Source organism: Polypterus senegalus, chromosome 16 (assembly GCF_016835505.1).
Source record: "Polypterus senegalus isolate Bchr_013 chromosome 16, ASM1683550v1, whole genome shotgun sequence".
In the NCBI taxonomy this organism is placed as follows: domain Eukaryota; kingdom Metazoa; phylum Chordata; class Cladistia; order Polypteriformes; family Polypteridae; genus Polypterus; species Polypterus senegalus.
The window spans coordinates 92,333,903-92,354,221 of NC_053169.1; the positions used below are offsets into that span (position 1 = coordinate 92,333,903).

At 38.7% G+C, this 20,319-nt stretch overlaps 1 protein-coding gene across 2 annotated transcripts in view; it reads right to left on the reverse strand.

Annotated features, from left to right (window-relative positions):
• Nucleotides 1-5,221: 5,221 nt before the first annotated feature.
• The window catches only part of pex3 (peroxisomal biogenesis factor 3), a 31,707-nt gene continuing 16,609 nt past the window's right edge, over nucleotides 5,222-20,319 (reverse strand). For both annotated transcript variants that reach the window (XM_039737985.1, XM_039737983.1), the window contains exons 7-12: nucleotides 19,401-19,455; nucleotides 17,605-17,773; nucleotides 16,283-16,353; nucleotides 12,230-12,352; nucleotides 9,046-9,142; nucleotides 5,222-5,966 (exon numbers count right to left, since the gene is read on the reverse strand). In XM_039737985.1, the coding sequence (XP_039593919.1) occupies nucleotides 5,883-5,966; nucleotides 9,046-9,142; nucleotides 12,230-12,352; nucleotides 16,283-16,353; nucleotides 17,605-17,773; nucleotides 19,401-19,455 (599 nt within the window). In that variant the 3' untranslated portion in view covers nucleotides 5,222-5,882. The remainder of the gene's footprint in view (nucleotides 5,967-9,045; nucleotides 9,143-12,229; nucleotides 12,353-16,282; nucleotides 16,354-17,604; nucleotides 17,774-19,400; nucleotides 19,456-20,319) is intronic.

A 20,319-nucleotide genomic window follows, 5' to 3' on the forward strand; every position in this document is an offset into this window, starting at 1 on the left:
TACAGTTTCTTCAGGATGGTGTAGAGCTAAAATGGCTGGATGGAAAAATACTCAAAAATTAAGCCCGTTATGGAGATGACCATGTGCTGATTAGATTTTGAGCCAAATCGTGTCTGTGGAAGAAGCACTCTAGAGGAACCCTCAAATACTGCAGTTCAATTATGAATTAATCTCGTCAATTGCTATTGTACTAACGTATTTTATGATCAGAGAGAGCGGTCAATAAACTTCCCGGACCTTAATCCCATTGAGAACTTGTGGTCAACCCTCAAGAAGTGGGTGGACAAACAACCCACCAATTGTGAAAAACTCCAAGCATTGATTGTGCAAGAATGGGCTGCCATCAGTCAGGACTTGGCCCAGAAGTTGATTGCCAGCATACCAGGGTGAATTGCAGAGGTCTTGAAAAAGAAAGAAGGGTCAACAATGCAAATACTGACATAAACTTGTTAATCAAAGCCTCTGAAAATTATGAAAAGCTTGTAATTCTACTTCAGTATACCATAGAAACATCTGACAAAAGGATCTAAAAAAACTGAAGCAGTAAACTTTGTGAAAATGAATACTTGGGTCATTCTCAAAACGGCTATGACTGTACTGTGTGCAGTTTTTGGGCTCCAGGATACAAAAAGGACAACGCAGCACTACAGAAAGGCTACAGAAGAGCGACTCGGCCTACTCCAGGGCTACAGGAGATGAGTTATGAGGAAAGATTAAAAGAGCTGAGCCTTTACAGTTTAAGCAAAAGGAGATTAAGAGGAGACCAGACTGAAGTGTTTAAAATTATGAAGGGAATTAGTCCAGTTGATCAAGATGGTGACTTTAAAATGAGTTCATCAAGAATATGGGGACACATTTAGGAACTTAATTAAATTTGTGCAAAAATTTTTCCTTCAATTTTTCTTCACATAGAGAACCACAGACACATGGAATAAGTGACCAAGTAGTGTGGTGGACGTTATGGACCCTCAAAACTCGACTTGATGTTATTTTGGAGGAATTAAGTGGATGGGACTGGTGAGCCTTGTTGGGCAGAATGGCCTGTTCTCATCAAGATCTTTCTGATGTTCTAATTGGGGGGAAGAAAAAAGAAAAATTGTTTCCTTACCTTAACTCGTTATACAAATATATCCAGGCAATGTTGGGGACTGCAGCTAGTAAGGCAATAAAATGCTCAAAATGTGATGATAATAATAATCAATAGCATGAATAAAAGGTGAAAATTAATTGTTTATTTACATTTCAGAATGTCCTCCTGCAGTGTTAACTTGGTGATTAACCTTTTAAAGCCAGAGAGGTTGGCTGAACTGGCAATTGCATGTCTACAGTGGAAAGTCACCAGCTAAGGCGGAGCGGTTTGAGGGTTAAATATTCAGATATTACAATAAAATACAATTAAAATAGTCTTTAATCATATCTTCATTAATGCAGCCAAAATAATGCAAAATGTCAGTCACTAACTAAATTATGTACAAAACCACCCCTACCCCCCTGTGAAAAACAGAATTGTACACACATTCATTAAGCTTTTATAATTTACTCATAGATTACAGTCATGGCCGAAATTATTGTCACCCTTGGAATTATCCCAGAAAATTGTTGCAATTACAAATGTTTTAGTATACACATGTTTATTTCCTTTATGTGCATTGGAGCAACACAAAAAAACAGAGAAAAAAAAAAAGCCAAATCTGACATTTCACACAAAACTCAAAACCCGGGCTGGACAAAATTATTGGCACCCTCAACCTAATATTTGGTTGCACGCCCTTTGGGGAAAAAAAAAAATAACTGAAATCAAGCGCTTCCTATAACCATCAACAACTTGTTTCACCTCTCAACTGGAATTTCCAACCACTCTTCTTTTGCAAACTGCTCAAAGTCTCTCAGGTTTGATGGGCGCCTTCTCCCACCAGAAATTTTAAGATCTCCATAAGTGTTCAATCGCATTTAGATCCGGACTCATTGCTGGCCACTTCAGAACTCTCCAGCGCTTTGTCTTCAACCATTTCTGGGTGCTTTTAGAGGTATGTTTGGGGTCACTGTCCTGCTGGAACACCCATGACCTCTGACACCGGGCCCTACATTGCGCCCCAATATCTTTTGGTAGTCTTCCGATTTCGTGATGCCTTGCACACAGTCAAGGCATCCAGTGCCAGAGGCAGCAAAACATCCCCAAAACATCTTAGAACCCCCGCCATGTTTGACTGTAGGTACTGTGTTGTTCTTTTCTTCGTAGGCCTCATTCCATTTTCTGTAAACAGTAGAATGATGAGCTTTACCAAAAAGCTCTACCTTGGTCTCATCTGTCCACAAGATGTTCACCCAGAAGGATTTTGGCTTCCTCAAGTACATTTTGACAAACTCCAGTCTGGCTTTTTTATGTTTCTGTGTCAGCAGTGGGGTCCTCGTGGCTCTCCTGCCATAGTGTTTCATTTTGTTCAGATGTTGACGGATAGTTCCAGCTGACACTGTTGCACCCTGAGTCTGCAGAAGAGCTTGAATATGGTTTGAAGTTGATTGGGGTTGTTTATCCACCATTCGGACTACCCTTTGTTGCAGTCTTTTATCAATTTTACTCTTCTGTCCACTTCCAGGGAGATTAGCTACAGTGCCATGTGTTGTGAACTTCTTGATTATGTTGCACACAGTCGAAAAAGGAACATGAAGATCTCTGGAGATGGACTTGTAGCCTTGAGATTGTTGATATTTTTCCACAATTTTTGTTCTCAAGTCCTCAGACAATTCTCTGTTCTTTCTGTTCTCCATGCTTAGTGTGGCATACTCAGACACACAACAGAAAGGTTGAGTCAACTTTTCTCCATTTTAACACTAGAATTACCTGAGCCTACGAAAAAAAACTCGTAGATCCGTCCCACCTTAAAACGCTTCTCACCACTCCGGCAGCGTCTTTTGTCCTTTAAACGTGTTGATAAACAGCAAACTATCACATCCCCCAACCCGCACAGTTTTCTCAGCTCAAGTCTGTTTACCTGTGTGTCAGTTACTTAGAGTTGTGTAGAGTGAGAAGTCAAGCAAAATGACACCTTTTATAAATACTATATCGTTATTTGGAACACTTGCATTTCATATGTGTTCTGTGTCTACAACAATCTATGCACAGTAAACACATTGTTAAAACAGAAACGTTTTTCATGTTTTAGTAATAATTGACAAAATGTAGACATGAAGTGTATAATGTGTGAAGCCTGAATTCCAAATATCAAAGAAACACTTTCACAAAAGATACAAGTATAACAGAACAAATGTGCTTTTTTCCCAAGACTATAACCGAAGAAAAAGAAATCAGGTTAGTGCTGCATGTTGTCCTGACTTCTTGGGTAGTATACTAGTTAGAGCTGCTGACTCCAATTCAGAAGATTCTGGGTTCGAGTCTTACTGTCTCCCAAAATGTTTTGAGTAGTGAGCTGTTACTATTATATAATAAAAGCATACATTTGATTTGCGTCTAACAGCCTCTGTAAATCTATAGTACTTGTCAAAGTTAGCATCTTTTTTTTTTTTTATTTTACTTTATTTACTTATCTTCCTACAGCAGAGCTTCCTCTGATCGTCAAGGGCATGCTCACGTGTAATGCCACGAAAAATACCTGCTGACACTTTAGTACGCAAGCAATGGTACGAGAATGCAGTTAAGACTTTTTTTGGGCACATGCACCACACTAGTGTTTAGATCTGGACGGTGTAGCGTTGGCGAGCTCTGTAAGCCTGCTGTTTCTTTGAAGGACAGGTGATTGGCAGGATGACGCCAGACTTCGTCCTGTATTCAAACGGTGCCATCTTTCTCCTTTACGCCTGGTGCAGCTGTTCAAGCTTCCAGTCCTACCCCGATCTGACGGCATTTTCAAATAAAGACGAGCTATAACAGAGGTGAACTCAGATCGGAGAAAACAGAAGTCATCCCCACCAGGTAGAGCTGCGTTGTTCTTATATATGAGTGGACGTTTCTTGCGGGAGGGTTTCTGTTTTCGCACTAATGCAATATTATTTGAAAACGAACAGCGTCAGATCGGGTTTGAATATATGCTGGTGCTGTTACAGAAGGCGTGAGCTTATTCAGTGCAGCAGTTTCAACGCTCAGTACGTGCAATATTATTTGAAAACGAACCGCGTCAGATCGGGCGTATATTCAAACCCGATCTGACGCTGTTCAATTTCAAATAATATTGCATTAGTGCGATGATGTTTTCACATATATTGTCTCTTCCTTTCATCTTGCGGTTTGTAATCAGTGACCACATTTTTTTTTTCCCCCTGATCTTGCCAGTCCCCACATGTTGCTGTATGCTGTTTCTTTTGTACTCCAGGACATGCAGAGGACAGAATAGTACAGAGCAGTAAGTTCAGCACTAAATGCAATCATCAGATTCAAATGTTAACAGTTCACACACACACGCAAGGATTGTCCCTACATTTACAACGTGTGTACCCGTTACAATGTACACACTTCTCTCTATGCTGTGGTTTCTATTACACACCTGAAAGAAAGAGACAATATATGTGAAAACATCATCACACTAATGCAATATTATTTGAAAACGAACAGCGTCAGATCGGGTGTGAATGTATGCTGGCGCTGTTACTTAGAGTCAGATCAGGAGCTTATTCAGTGCATTATATAGTTTATGCCTACATTTTGTCATTTACTACTAAAATATGAAAAACGTTTCCGTTTTACAAATGTGTTTACACAGATTACTGTAGAAACGGAACACACATGAAATGCGTGTGTTCCAAATAACAATCTATTATTTCCACTCTAAAACTCCACTTCACTCCCAGATAATCAATCAAGACATGAGCTGGGAGAAGTTCGTGCACATTCTAAGCTGGTGGAGGGATGGAATAGCCGGTTGCTTGCAACTTATCTTTTTCGGCACATTTAGAGGACAAAGGACGCTGGCGGAGAGGCATGAACGGATTTAAGGTGGGCCGGATCTACGAGTTTTTTCGTAGGCTGTGGTAATTCTAGTGTTAACTGGCTTCAGGTGTGATTGCTATATTGCCAGCACCTGTTTCTTGCCACAGGTAAGTTCAAACGAGCATCATATGCTTGAAATAAAACTATTTACCCACAATTTTGAAAAGGGGCCAATAATTTTGTCCGGCCCATTTTTGGAGTTTTGTGTGACGTTAGATTTGGCTATTTTTTCTCTGTTTTTTTGTGTTGTTCCAATGCACGTAAAAGGAAATAAACGTGTATACCAAAACATTTGTAATTTGTAAACATTTCTGGGAAAATTCCAGGGGTGCCGATAATTTTGGCCATGATTGTATATTTTCAAGTATGTGGGTGCTGCACGCTGATGCCAGTCAACATATTGCCTGTTAAGGACGCCTGCTTTAAGAGTTTTACTGGAATCAGGTGTAAATTTCTCACTTTCTACAATCTGAGAATATGCACAGAAAGAGTAAACAACCTCTTGTGCTAAAATTAGACAATTAAAAGTAACTGTTAAGCCCAAAGTGTTTAAGTCTCATTTAAAATTTCATTCTGATCTGAGATTTTTCTTAACGCTTTTCCAGTACTGGTATACTTATGTATTTATTAAACATTAGTTTAAAATTTAGAGAGGGAACCTGAAAATATCCACTTACCAAATAACCATTTGGCTCTCAAGCCCCATTATAGAAAACAAATACACTGACATGGCGCAGGGAGAGGGAGCTTGGGGTACCTCCGGCACATCTGGCATGCACACGAGGATCAAGAAGTTCATTGAGTTACTTAGCCAGTAGTATTTTAGAGGTTTATAAACATAGAAAGGTCAAGCTAGGAGACCTGATGCCACTGCCCTGCTGTGGACAATCCCAGTGTGCATATACGATGCAAAGTAAATACTTTTGCTTGTCTCGTGGTTTCATTTTTGCAGTTGCTGAGATGTGCTGAAAGCTTCGTAAACATTAGCTGCAAATTCTTTCACTTGCTCGATCATCAGTAGATCCTGTTAAAAACAAACAAACAAACAAAAAAAAGCAGCTCAACACAAGACCATAAAAAGTTTTCCTTAGTTACTTTCCTGTGTAAAATGCTTTAAACAAAATTAGTTTTCTTGGAAGTAATGCCAGCTTTGCAGACAGGCAAGTCACCTTAATGAACTACCCATCATTTGATATACCAAATCCAGCCAATGCATATGACCAACATTGAAGACCAGTTTCAAAATGTAGAAAACCCACCAAATACAAACTGAATATCATTATAGAAGCACACCTCACCCAAACGTGAGAAGCTTTTCCTGTTACTTAGCCCACAGTTTGTAGTAATGGCAGAGAGACATTTTTAATCTCAGATTTTTACGCTGAACGGGAAGAAAAAAAAGTTTCTGATAGAAGTTCCTGGTGACCGACATTGGACAATAACAAACAATATAAAAACATTCATGAAAAACAAAAGCCACGTTACTCATGTCACGTAAGCCACAAATCAGGTTGTCCAAAAGTTTTTAATCTCATATTTTCATACAGAATGAAGAGGAAAAACATTTCTCATAGAAGTCGGTGGTGACAGACATTGGACAATAGTGAACAATATAAAAACATTCATGAAAAACTAAAACTATGTTACTCATGTTGCCTAGTCCACACACGCACACACACGTCAGCTCATCTATTTTTACTAAAATACTGTTAAATTGCAGAAAATGGAATGCGCTCAGACACAAACGAGCCTGGGAATGTTAGACTCAACCTCCTGTATATTAATTTATATTAATATCCACAACTGAAGTACTTCGGGGTTTAGTTGGCAACAGGCTGTGAAACTGCATGGGGGAACTGACCTTCTGCTTGGTGGCGCAAGCACATCTCAGGTATGCAAAAGTCCAAGACGTATTCTCTTCCTGATAATATTTTCACTGTCTTTTCAGTTGTACACATCTTTCAGTGAACTTGCACTGTCGATATCACGTGAAGTGCAATGTCAGCCAATAAATAAGCCGTTCCCAGATTGGAGACCTGACCAATGACTGAGACAGTGAGGCAGTGGGCAGGTTTTCAATTCAAATGCTCAAGTGGTTCTGAGTGTGCTCCGTTTTAGTCACAAAAGGATTTTATCCTGAAGTGATTTAACAATTCTTTGTAAAAAAATACACGTGTTGGGGACGTTATGAGCATACAACTGGATAACTCTATATGTGGATTAAGTGACACAAGTGAGATATTATTTACTGTTGCCCAATGCGACTACCGTAGATGCCCTTTAGATCAGAAACTTTGTTATCTTGGTTCTCCAAAAAACAGATTGTTTTCATCCATCACTATAAACTGCACGAGGTAAGTAACATATAAAAATATCATTTTTGGGTGGAGATTTCCTTTAAATGGTAAAGATAGCTAAAAAATGTTGTAACATTTCTTGGATTACTATTTTTGCATTATTCTTTAAACCTTTAGATTGGATCGAAGTACCATTTGTGGGCCTGCGTAAAGTTACTGAGATTGAAAAGGACGTTGGTTCAGTTGTCATCAAAAGCTCATGATGATGTAACTCCCAGCTGTACTTAGTGCTTGGAGGTCATGTGCAGAACTGGAGATGTTTGATACCCAATTCTTGCATTATACTGGTAATTGTTGTGGCTGTGAAACTTGCCGGAATTCAAAGGATGATGGTTCAGTACAGAAGTGAAAACATCAAGACTCAACAACTAGTTTATGAATGTGTAGAAAGGTTTAAAGCAGGAAGAACAAGTGCGACTGTTGAAGCTCAATGTACTCGACCATCAGCATCATGCACACAAGCCCACATTGACATGGAAAATGCCCTCATCAGAGAAGACTGACAGATCATGTCATCCACTGTTGCTGTACATTTGGATATCAACTATGGATCTATCGTAGTGCATGATGACCTTAAGTACCATAAGGTTTGTGCAAGATTGGTACTTAAACAGCTTACTGATTTGCACAAGCCAACATGCTTTGATAAACTGCACCAGGTTTCACTCACTCCGCCCAAAGAAATCTCACTATGTCATGTTGTCCAACAATGGTGCATCCATATTCATTTGACCTTGGCCTCAACTAGACTAAAGGCAAATCGATATGCTTTGTATGTTCGAACTACCCAGAAGCCATCGTGAATGGGTTGTATTGCATCAAGTTCTATTCCATTGCAGTTACTGTGTAATTTTCAAATTGCCTTTCCTTTTTGATTTATCCTCGTATTAACAGATCCCCTCCAACCTAAGGCCAACTATGTATGATAAAGATCTTCTGATAATTATCCAAAAGTCTTTTGATGTTTTTAATGCGTTTTCCTTACAGTGTGGATCTGTAATCAACTTTCCTGGGTCAGAGTGTTGTAAATAGCCCTCACACCGCCTGTCAGAAAACTCCGGTCTCTAATGAGCACATGTTGTGTTAAATTTTAGCAGCAGTTTAACTTACCATTCCTTTCTCTCCTGAAGTTGCCTATAAGCACTGCGACTTTAAAATCATTCTTGCAGTGCCCGCTGTTGTGGAAGTCAGCTCCCACAGGAACATCTCTAATGCCACGCATAATGTGAGACCTGTGTAAAATCATTCTTTGGCGCTGTGTTATCCCAGTTTCTTCCACACGTTTCAAGTACAGAATTCAGAAGGCCACATTAGATGATGTACAGGAACATTATCCCTTTATCCAATCCATGCTCTTGTTGGGAGTGTAGTATAAATACCCAATCTGTAGTGTACATGTGAGCACAGGTTTCACATCTTTCCTGTAGGCAGGGAGATGTACCGTTTTCTGTTGTCATGTCCTTATGGGGAGCTTTGGACAGGTAGTTGCTACAGGTTGGGTGGCTGTCTGTATGCCAGGAAGGGGAGGTTGTTTGAGTACATCACTCAGCTTGTCATCCCTACTTAGGATGGACTGAAGTTCTTTTATAATTTTACCAAGTAGTTCCAGATGTGGTTTATAGGTCAAGGTGCCTCCATGGTACACCACTCTACTACTGCACATTATACTTAGAAATGTGGTAATTTATGCATCCAACCAACATTAGGGGTAGGGTGAGGTTTTAATAAAAAGATTTTAAATCTTACCTGTACAAAATGACTAGGAGTCTCGCTGCAAATTGAATGAATCTGTCCATTGGCTATGGGAATGACTTTGGCAAGTGGAAGACTGACATTGGATAGACTAAAAAATAAAGAATGCATATCTTTTTTTAGATTTGTTAGAATTTTCTGAAACACTGCAACCAATTTTTAACTTCTGTAACTTAATTCCCATATATGGAATTATAATCCGGAAAAAGAAGAAATGTGTGAACAGATAAATAAAAAAAGATTGAGTATTATAAGGAGCGAGTAAATTGTCAGAAAACAGAAGTAAAACATTTCACACAATGTGTTTTAGCAAGGCAAACAAGCTGATAATGTCCACTGCCGCTTATAAAAAGGGTACCAGTATATGAAGTGCATTACTTACAAGAATATGTAGCAGCACGGTTTTAAAAAAACAGTTTCATTATGTCTGTCTACATTGCACCTGCCTGATGAGTGTTTATTATTTTAAATAAAAGGAGATTTCTGAAGGCTGAAAACATGAAAGGAGTTTAAAAAAGATTTAAAAAATGCAAAGTCCAGTGCAGTAATGGTGACATCAAAGGAATACCTCATCGTACAGTACCTATAACAAAGTATTCAAGTTCAACGTCCAAGGTTTTTATTTTGTCATGTTTACTCAAGAAAACATGAAATTTGCCTTCTCAGTGGCTTCCAGTATCAGACAGAAATGAAATAAAACAAAATGGAGACAAGACACGTTAAAACTTAAACTGAAATTCTAAAATGTTTAAATCATTTGGAAAACAGATTACATGTTAAGTACTTCTAACATTCTGATAGTACAGTACACTTTTACCTAAAATGGCTACAATTATACATAAGAAAAACTCTCCGATAGTCCTTATTGAAAAGACATATGGCACTGGGAGTGATTTGTGTGGGTCATTAAAGTGACTTCCTCCCTGATTTACTGAAGTTCTACTTACTTGTGATGGGTGTCAGTCATCAGTTGAGATGATTTGCAGTATTGCCTTCTGACACACACTTGCCAAATTGTCTACGTCTACGTCAGCCCCAATAGCTTTAGCTGCATGTTTGGTAATCTGCGGTAAACTTTTTTTACATTTTGATTTGTTCGACCACTAAACCAGGCAATGAAGATCAAATTCATGACAGACTGGATGACACTGTGATAAAAGGATGACCCGAGGTCCTAGTCTGCTTTACAGAGGAGAAACGAGTGCCGATTGCATTTAGTTAGATAGATAGATAGATACTTTATTAATCCCAAGGGGAAATTCACATTTAGTGTCTTCTTTTGTATTTATATTTCAATTAATATCTTTTGTAGTTCCTAAGTATTTATATAGTTAGTCATTATTTCTTGTATTCACCACCTTGTAAGTTTTCACATTTCAATTTTTGACAATAAATGCCTTAAGATAATAATTCATTCTTTACAATTATATATTGTTGTTTCTCGCTATTCAAAGAGCTTTACACAGTACGTGGGGAGTCACTTCAACCACCAGTAATGTGCAGCACCCACCTGGATGATGTGATGTTAGACAATCTTGAGCCATGAGCTGTTAGGTGGTAAAGGGATGAGAGATAGTTATCCAATAACAGGCAGGGGATGCTTCGGGGGGGCTTGTGGATTGGAGAATGTGGTGGCAAAATGTCTTGACCATGGAGGGCAATTTAGCCAGGTCATTGGGATACACCCTACTCTTTATAATTTTATAATCGCAGAGAGTCAGGACCTTGATTTTACATCTCTTTCAAAATGTCACCATCACTGCACTGATAGTTAGCCAATTAGAGGCAAGGGATGCTTTGGGGGGCGGCAAAATGACTTGACCATGGAGGGCAATTTAGCCAGGTCATTGGGATATACCCTACTCTTTATAATTTTATGATCACAGAGAGTCAGGACCTTGATATTACATCTCATCCAAAATGTCACCCTCACTGCACTGGGGCTTTGGGATCCACACACACACAGACCACACGGTAAGCAACTCCTGCTAGCCCCTCCAACCTCTTCTTCTAGCAAAAACCCAACATTTACCTGGTTGGTCTCCCACCCAAGTACTGGCAGGACTTGAACATGTTTAGCATCAGGTGGATTATGTGTTCTGAAGTGCATGTGGTATGGCTGCTGTGTACTCCCATTTCTCCAAATTACACATGAAACTGAGGAGGGACAACACTAACTTTGACAAGACTAACTTTGCTTGATACAGTATATGGCCAGATGTATGTGGGCACCCCTCCAAATCATTGACTTCAGGTGTTTCATTGTTAACAGGTGAATAAAATCTGCACATAGCATGCAATCTCCATTGACACACATTGGGTCATACTGAAGAGTTTGGTGACTTTGAACATGGTATTGTCATAAGATGCCACCTTTGCCACAAGTCAGTAAATGAAATTTCGGGTCTGCTACATCTGCCTTGGTTAACTGGAAGTATTATCATTGTGAAGTGGAAGCACAGAGGAACTACAACAGCTCAGTCATAAAGTGGTAGACCACACAAACGTACCACAGAGTGCTGAAAAGCATGAAAATTGCCTATATTCTGTAGCATCACTCACAGAGGTCCAAACTGCTTCTGGAAGCAACATAAGCTTAAGCACTGTGCCTTAGGAGTTTCACAAAATGGGTTTTTATTAGCGAGCAGCTGCACACGAGTCCAGTGGTAACGTTCTCTAGAGTGATGAATCACAGTTCCCAGTCTGGCAGCCTGATGGGTTTTGGGATGCCTGGAGAACGCTAGCTATTTTCTGTTCCAGCATGACTGTACCCCTGTGCACAAAGCCAGGTCCGTAAAGACATGGAGGAGCGTGCGTGGCCAACACAGAGCCTTGACTTCAACCCTTTGGGATGAATTAGAATAGCAACTGCAAGCCAGACCTTCTCGTCCAACATCAGTCCTTGACCTCACAAATGCTCTTTTGTCAGAATGACCACAAATTCCCACCGACACATTTTAAAATCTTGTGGAGTGGAGGCTGTTAAAGCCACAAAGTGGTGATGGTTGGGACAACTCAATATTAATGCCCATAGTTTTGGAATGGGATGTCCAACAAGCTCATATAAATGTGATGATCAGGTGTCCACAAACATTTTATCTAAACAGTATTAATTGAAAATACTGTATTTTCATTTTCAGAATAATTCACAATAACTACAACCTAGAACAGGACTGACCAGTCAACAGGAGATCCCTGCCCTGAATCTTGATCAGTAGGTCTGAAGAATTCGGCCATGTTGTCCAATAATCGACTAAAGCCTCGTTGCAAGCAGGTATTCAAAACCATGTTGAAGTCTGGGCTGTAAGCATAATAGAAAATACAAAGATTGACATTAACTTAGGATTTAAATTGAATATTGCATTTGCTGAATACAAGGCAGCAACTGAAATATGATTCATTAAAATTTCTGAAGATACAGACTTGGACTCATACCAGCCTTTGATTGAATCCTATTTTATTTAGTACCAAACATCCTATTTCAAGGTTTAAATGAGTTGGAGAAAAATGACAGCAACATTGGGCACCAGGCAGGAACCCCCTGCTGGACTGGATGCCAGTCCATACCAGTGTGAATTCCTCCACAAACTGCATATTAGGACAACTTAAGCTCACGTCACATTACATGATTTCTAGTTGGAGGGGAAATCATACTTTATTGCTGATCTTGTTTCTCAGAGTATATAAATTCAGACAATTAGAAATTGCCAGGGTTGTCAGTTTGTACTGTGTGATGACTTACTGGCACAGTTTCACATTTGCAAAAGTATTGTGAGCTGGACGCTTTTTCTGACAGCCAATAACATGCTACCTGATAGAGCAGGTGCCCATGTGAAGAGTTTAATCGGTACAGTGAGTTCTGCCCAGATATCTTCATCTTTCTTTTTTTGTTTTTAATCTGTTGTGGTATGTAAAAGACAAAATATCAGATAGAACAGCCACTCTTCTGTTGGTGAGGTTCATAATACCTGTGTCCTTCATTCATCACCACTGCATTATATGCATTGCACTTCCACATAAGTGTTCATTGGTTGTCCACTCTCATGCAAGAACAGCCCACCCCTACGACTTAAGACAAAAATCAAACCTGCAGTTGCTGGGAATGTCAGACTTACATGACCAACAACCACAGGAGAGAGTGTTGAGACTGCCCCGAACTTGTGAAGATTATGTAAACAAAGTCTACAACTGGAAATCATTGGAAAAGCCGTGCAATGTGACATGGCCTTTGGCTGCTAGTACACTGAATCCAGATTTGATTGTTCAAAGGTTATTTTTCTGCCTATGTTTGCTGGAGATTTTTTTCCACCCAAAGACAAACTGTGAAACAGTCACAAAATGAGAAACTGTGATAAATTCACTAATTCTTAAAACACAAATCAAATGCACTCTACAAAAAGTACAGAAGAGGATTGAGACCGAGTGTTAATAAGCATCTGGCTTCAGAGGGGACGCAGCCAAATAATAGCCGGGTCTTTGATATTTGCCTACTAGCGTACACTGCAGGTGTCTGTATCTTTACAGACGTGTGTAATACAAGTGCAGCCAGCAGACGTTTCATGGAACAAATCTTTCAAGGACAAGATCAGAGCATTCTATGAAAATTGGATGCCAGGTTACAATGACCAAGAACTCACAAGAGGTAGAAATTTGCGAGCACCTTCACGACGTCTAAATTTGACATGGATCATGTCTGCATGGGATGAGATCTCAAATGAACTGATTTGGAAATCTTTTAAAAATTGTGGCATCACCAATTCTACTGACGGCAGTGAGGATTCATTAATTCATTGCCTCAAATAAAATCAGCCGTGTTTTGAAGAAGAGAGAAATTGTCGGCGGTAAGAATTCAAAGCGTCGTGACAAACCTGGAAGAACAGAAAGACGATAGTAAGCTGGGCAACAACGAAGCCATCATTGAGGATTCGGACGATGAATGGCAGCGAAAGGTACAGAAAGACATTGCCATTTATCTTTAACAGTCTTATGCACCATTAGTGCTGGGCGATATGGAAAAATCATATATCACGATATGGATTATTTTATATCACAATAACGATATATATCACGATATACCACCCACAATAAAGTACGTTTTCAGTTATTCTCTGAAAAGTTTGACAAAAATATCATTGCATACTTTTTTTTGCAACTTTATTTTGAAGTGACATTTAACTGAACTGTCACAAATGAGAAAAATACATTTTAGTTTAGCAATATAAATGTATCAACTGACAACAGATGTGGTGGAGGTAGAGCTACAGTAGCCTTCACATTTTTTTTATCCACATCATAGTTATTTAAATAGTATTATCAAAATAAACTTTATTTAAAAAAAAAAATTAAAGTGCACAACCCTTTCAAGTTTCTGAGCAGAAAAGCACTCAATTATAAAAAATAAACACAAAACATTTTTCAACCTTGTAGTGCAAAGTTTGCAAACCAAAATAAAGTATCAAAAGTAAATATCAGAGTTGAACATAACACTGTTTAAGGCATTAGCCATGAATAAAAGTGCAAACATAAAAGGCTACTTTGTAAAAGTAGAAAAAATGACAAATGTCAAATTTATAGATAGATAATTACTTTATTAGGGAGTCTTTCTCGGAATTACTACAGTAAAAATGACAGAACAATAAACTAAAAGTACCTTATACAAATTACTGCACGAGTAACGCACCTTGGGCTATCATGGCTCCCGTGTGGTCATCTGGAAAGTACTCAGTCTGTAAACAGCGAGCACAGAGGATCCAGTCTTTGCTGATGTAATGGATGGTTACGCTCACGTAGGGCTGCGTAGCTCTGCTCGTCCACAGGTCAGTTGTCAAGGCATAATGGACCACACTGCGAACATCCTTCTCTACTTGGGCCCGGCATGCGTTACATAAGCGAGGCAACTCGACTTTACTGAAGTGCTTACGACTGGGCATAATGTACCTCGGGTCAAGGACTTTGACGAGGTCTCGGAAGCTACCCTTCTCAACTGCATACACGGGGGTCATGCCTTTACAAATGTAATGCAAGATGGCACATGTGATTTCTTTATGGCGCTGGGATTTTTTTCATACGGTGTGCTTTTTATGAAAGACTCTTTAATTTTAGGCTGGCTATATTTTTTCTCGCCACTTGCCCGGGCTGTTTCACAACTTTCTTTACGTCGCATTTCTTCGATTCTCCCGTATTCTTTTTCGTGGACCTTCTTCAAGTGGTAAAAGAGGTTTGTTGTGTTAGCGTCGGGCGTGGAAACAGTCTTTTGGCAGAGTTTGCACATGACTGTCTTCTGCTCCGTGTCAGAGCTCTTGAAGCCAAAATGCAACCAAATCACTGACGTACCCCCACGTTTCGGTAAAAGTACTTCTTGGGCTGCTGCCTGCATAGCAGTTTCAGTTTGTTGCGACTCTGGGCATTCATCTTTAACCTCTTGCGTCTCCATCTTTAAGCACTCACGAGTTAACTAGCGTAAAGCATGTCGCAACAACGTAAAGCGTCTTGTCGCAAAACCACAAGACGGAGTTTCTTTGCGAAAAAGTTCATTTTTATTCTTGATTATCACTTATATAAAGGGTAGAGTATGCATTGCATAGCGACAAGACATTATCATACATTTGTCATAGTCTATTTAATGCAATATTTTATTTAGTAATTGATAAAATTAGGTTAGAAACGATAGAAGAGAAATAGGACGATAGACACTTTTCTATCGTCCCCACAATACTTATCGTCATATCGCCCAGTACTATGCACCATGTGAAATTCAAATAAAGTAGCTGTTTGTAATATTAGCCGATATTTTTGTGTACCTACCTGTACTGACACGCATGTAAAAATATTGCGTTCTGAAGGTTTTTGTTAATAATGGCAGGTCTCTAAGTGCCGGGAGCTAAGGCTAGTTTTGCAAATAAACGCCGGGGGCCTCTATTGGAGCATATACGGTATGCAATTATTTTTTAATGGACCTTTTAACCATGGGGCTATCATATAGATTCCATGGGGCCATTAAATAGATTTGACTTGGGTCTTAATTCTAATATTACACAAGCTAGGCCCTTATATAAACAAACTTTCACGCTTTAAAAGACACAATTCTCTCATTCACTCCTGGACACTCTCCTTCACTCAAATCTTAAGTCAGTTCAAACCTGCCATGTTAACTATAGGGACTGCCCGCTGAGGGCCTTCAAAGTCAGTAAGACTGCACAGACTCTGCGTGTATGCACAGGAAATCACTAACCTTTCTAACATATCCCTTGTTTCATTTAGCAATTTTATTGTCACAGCATCTTGCTCAGTCAATCCACATGCCTGCAGGGAAAATATGAAAAGAGGAGGGGGTCAAGGGACCAAGTGCATCATAAGGCCAAATGTTAGGTTATTCAGGGATACAATAAGTTGGGTAGAATTAGAATACTGTTTCTAAATATATTGAACACTGTAAATTACTGGAGAAGAAATAATAAGTTAAGAGGCAATAGAGAAAATATGAACAGAAGAAGAACTAAAATTATTGTCTCCAATGTGACAGTAAGGGGGAAACCAATTTAGGGGAGTCCCAGACAAAATAACACAAGTTCTCAAAAGAAAAAAAGAAAAAATCATTCTGTCATCGATCATAGCAAAAACAGAAGAATAGTGTAATGAAAATGAACTTGAAGCGACATCACAATTTGGAAAGAGACCCCTCAACACCGACAGCAGAGCTATTCTGTGCTATGAGCTACTCTAAAGGCAGAATTCACATGTTTGTGGAGATCATTTTAAAGAAAGAAAGGACTGCAATCACTTAAACATGTACAGGGCACTGCAAAATACATCATAGCATGCATAACTGTATAAATCTAAATAAAAAAATCTAATTGAGTAGTACACCGGAAACAAGGACAAATTCAAAATATTGCAGCAAAAAGATTAAAACATTATATTTCAACACTTGTACTAATATGTTATCTACAAAGAGTCAAAAATGTCTCCTGACAATCAACAGCAGTTAAGACACTAAGACGACTGAACAGACTGTGCAGTGTTCAGACAATTACTTGGTGCAGGCTGGTTTGCTGTGTGATGTTTCCACATTCTCCCCACTGCTCTACTTTGGATACCAAAGTTTTTCTCCCTCATCCTCAAAGAGGTTCCTTGGAAATTCTAAATTGGCCTCATGAGAGTTTGTAGGTTTTCTCATGGACTCAGGCCTTGTCCCAGAGTAGGTTATGGTTGCTGTGGAATTGGCTCCAGCCGCCTCCAGACCAGAACTGGACTAACAGGGTTTAAGAATATAGTTAAGTAATTCATGTGCTCCACAATTTAAAATTCAAACTTTTGTGTCACGTGTAGATAGTACAATGAGATTCTTACTTGCGTGCCACGTATTAATGTGTGACAACACTGCAATGCAAACAGAAGGCAATGAATAACTTCTCAAAATCCACAGACAATCAGGTTTGATTATATTTTAAATAAGTAACAGTTGGCATCTAACTATCTATTGCCTATTATCTACTTTGTGATTATACAACACTTGTTTGCTGTGATACCATAGAAAATGGCAAAAAGGGCTACCTGTTCAGCTAAAGTATTCTCCTCATCTGGCATCATGTAACAAGAAAGAGGAGACTTGTATACGCTGTCCTCATCTTGGTCTTTTTGTACTCTGTGTTCCACGTACTCTCTGATATTTGATATATGTTGTTCCAGTTCTGGCAGTGATATGCGCTGTTTGAGAGAAATGCTGTGAAAAGACAAACAGATTAAGGAAAACAGAAAAAACAACTTTGAGCTCTGCTTTACAGTTATGAAATCAAACACACAACTGCACAAGAGTTATCTAATTACCTAAAACATTCATGAATGGCTCCTTTTTCACTTCTCAAAGCCACCAGAATGACAGCTGACAACAAGCCTTGTCTGGTAAGAATCCATAAATGTATTGCCTGTATTTTCTAAATTTGGCATTTTCAGCTTATGCTTAAAAAATGAATATCAATGTCTCTGTCACCGTCTTATAACCTACATCAGGAGTCTAGAACTCCAGTCCTGCAGCGATACTGTGGCTGTAGATTTTCATTCAAACCCTTTTCTTAATTATCAACCAGTTTTTCCTGCTAATTAACTTCTTTTTCCTTGATTTTAATTGACTTGCTATTAGAACTTAGACCCCTTAATTATTTCTCTCTTCTTTAAATTAGCCACCAAACAATAATGAGATACAAAATGATCAAAACATGACCAGAGTCCATCATACAATTTCCGAAAACAGAGAAAGGTGAAGGCCTCAGTAATATTGATCTGCTCAGGTCCACAAAACATTTTGATGGTATTCTTAGAAAAAAAGAAAATCAATAATTTTGGGAATGTCTGGTGTTGCATATTGAGAGCACCAACAAGACATGCAATTAAGTAATGGGATTAATAAACAACAAGAATTGTCTTCTGATTGGAGGTCCCGATTTAGCTGGTCATTAATTGGCTTACTTAACTTCACCTTCATTTAATCCTGATACTCTGTATATTCAATTCATTATAATAACTATTCATGGTGGCTCTAAAATCCGTACTGACCCCTACTCTCTCTTTAGTTTCTTTTCCCGGTTTTCTGTGGTGGTGATCTGCGCCATCATCACCTAACCAAAGCACCGCGATGTCCTACATTGATGGATTAAAAGCCATAATCTATCAAGTCCTTCCAAGAGAACCCTAAATACAAAGAGGACTGTTTCATTTATGTTAGGTAGAATGCCCAGAGGGGACTGGGCGGTCCCGTGGCCTGATACCGCTGCAGATTTTATTTTTTCTTTTTTTTTTTGTTTTTCTGTTCTCCCTGGCCATCGGACCTTACTCTTATTCTATGTTAATTAGTGTTGTCTTATTCTAATTCTTACTTTGTCTTTTATTTCTCTTTTCTTCATCATGTAAAGCACTTTGAGCTACATAATGTGTATGAAAATGTGCTATATAAATAAATGTTGTTGTTACTTCACATGTCATTTCTGTTTAGGTGCTGTTTAAGCAAGAAAAATGAAGCAATTCTGAGGGCTGAAACAAGTCATATAAAGTGAAAGGAGAAAAAAAGTTAATTAGCAGCAAAAACTGGTCACTAATTACGATCAGGGTTACAATGAAAACATGTATCCACATTAGTGCTCTAGGAGTTGGAGATCACTGACCTACATTAAATAAAACAGGACTGAATTACAAATTTAGAAGGGGAAAAAAAGAAAATCAAGACCAATATTACTTGTGAAAATGGATTTTAAAAATTATGGGAGGAGATTTACACTCAAAATAGGAATGTTTAGTAAATGTGACTTTGTTCCATTTTGGGTGGAAACATATGATTAAGATAAAAATGTACTTACTCTCCTAAAACCTTCTGTACGCTCTGTTTCACCACAGTTATTAGCGCAATCAAACCTTGATAAGATAAAATAAAAGTTACATTATTTCTATCTGTTATCTTAAATGCACACATCCAGTGGTACCTACTTATAAAAGGAATCAGCCCACTCCTCCACACAGCTAATCATGTGGCTCCAGCTCAACATATACAGCATGCAGACATGGACAGGACATGTGATACAAGTTGTCATGATTTGTTTTTATTTATTTTTTGGTAAATTATGTATTTTATTAGCCCTTTGTGGAGGATTTGATTTTGTTCTTTTAATGGGATTCATATTTTTGAATGCTATTTTTGCACTGTCTAGTGTCACATGACTCACTCTGTTGCATCGATGGCGTAACGTCCACACCATAGAAGTTCGGTGGCAACATGCAGAGCTATCCCTCGATGGATAAAGAAAAGCATCTTTGTGGTTCTCAGTAATTTAGCTTTCAAAACGAGTAGAGAGGTTTTTGTTTCAGTTTTCTGATGTCGCCTGCGTTTTCAAGACATTCTCTTTTCAGTTCTTCCCTTTAACTTGGTGCTCAGTTTATTTTTTTCTTTAACTTTACGGTTATGATCCTTACCTTAAATAATCTCCCTCCATCTTATATTTCGGAATGTCTTACACTCTGAATCGTAACCATAGATCTTTAAATGAGTTTCTGTTTAGAATTCCAAGAGTGAAACTTCTCCCTTGTACTTTGTTAGATGGTACTTCTGATACATCTGATTAACTGACAGCAATATAACTGAGGTCCACTGTCCTATGAAATTTCCTGAATGAAGCTGGGTAACACAGCTAGAAATATATAAAAAGAGAAAGCTAAGGATCTGTTCAGAAAAGGCTGGGGTAAATGGTGGTGCAAAATGCAACATTTACTGGGCTTATTAAT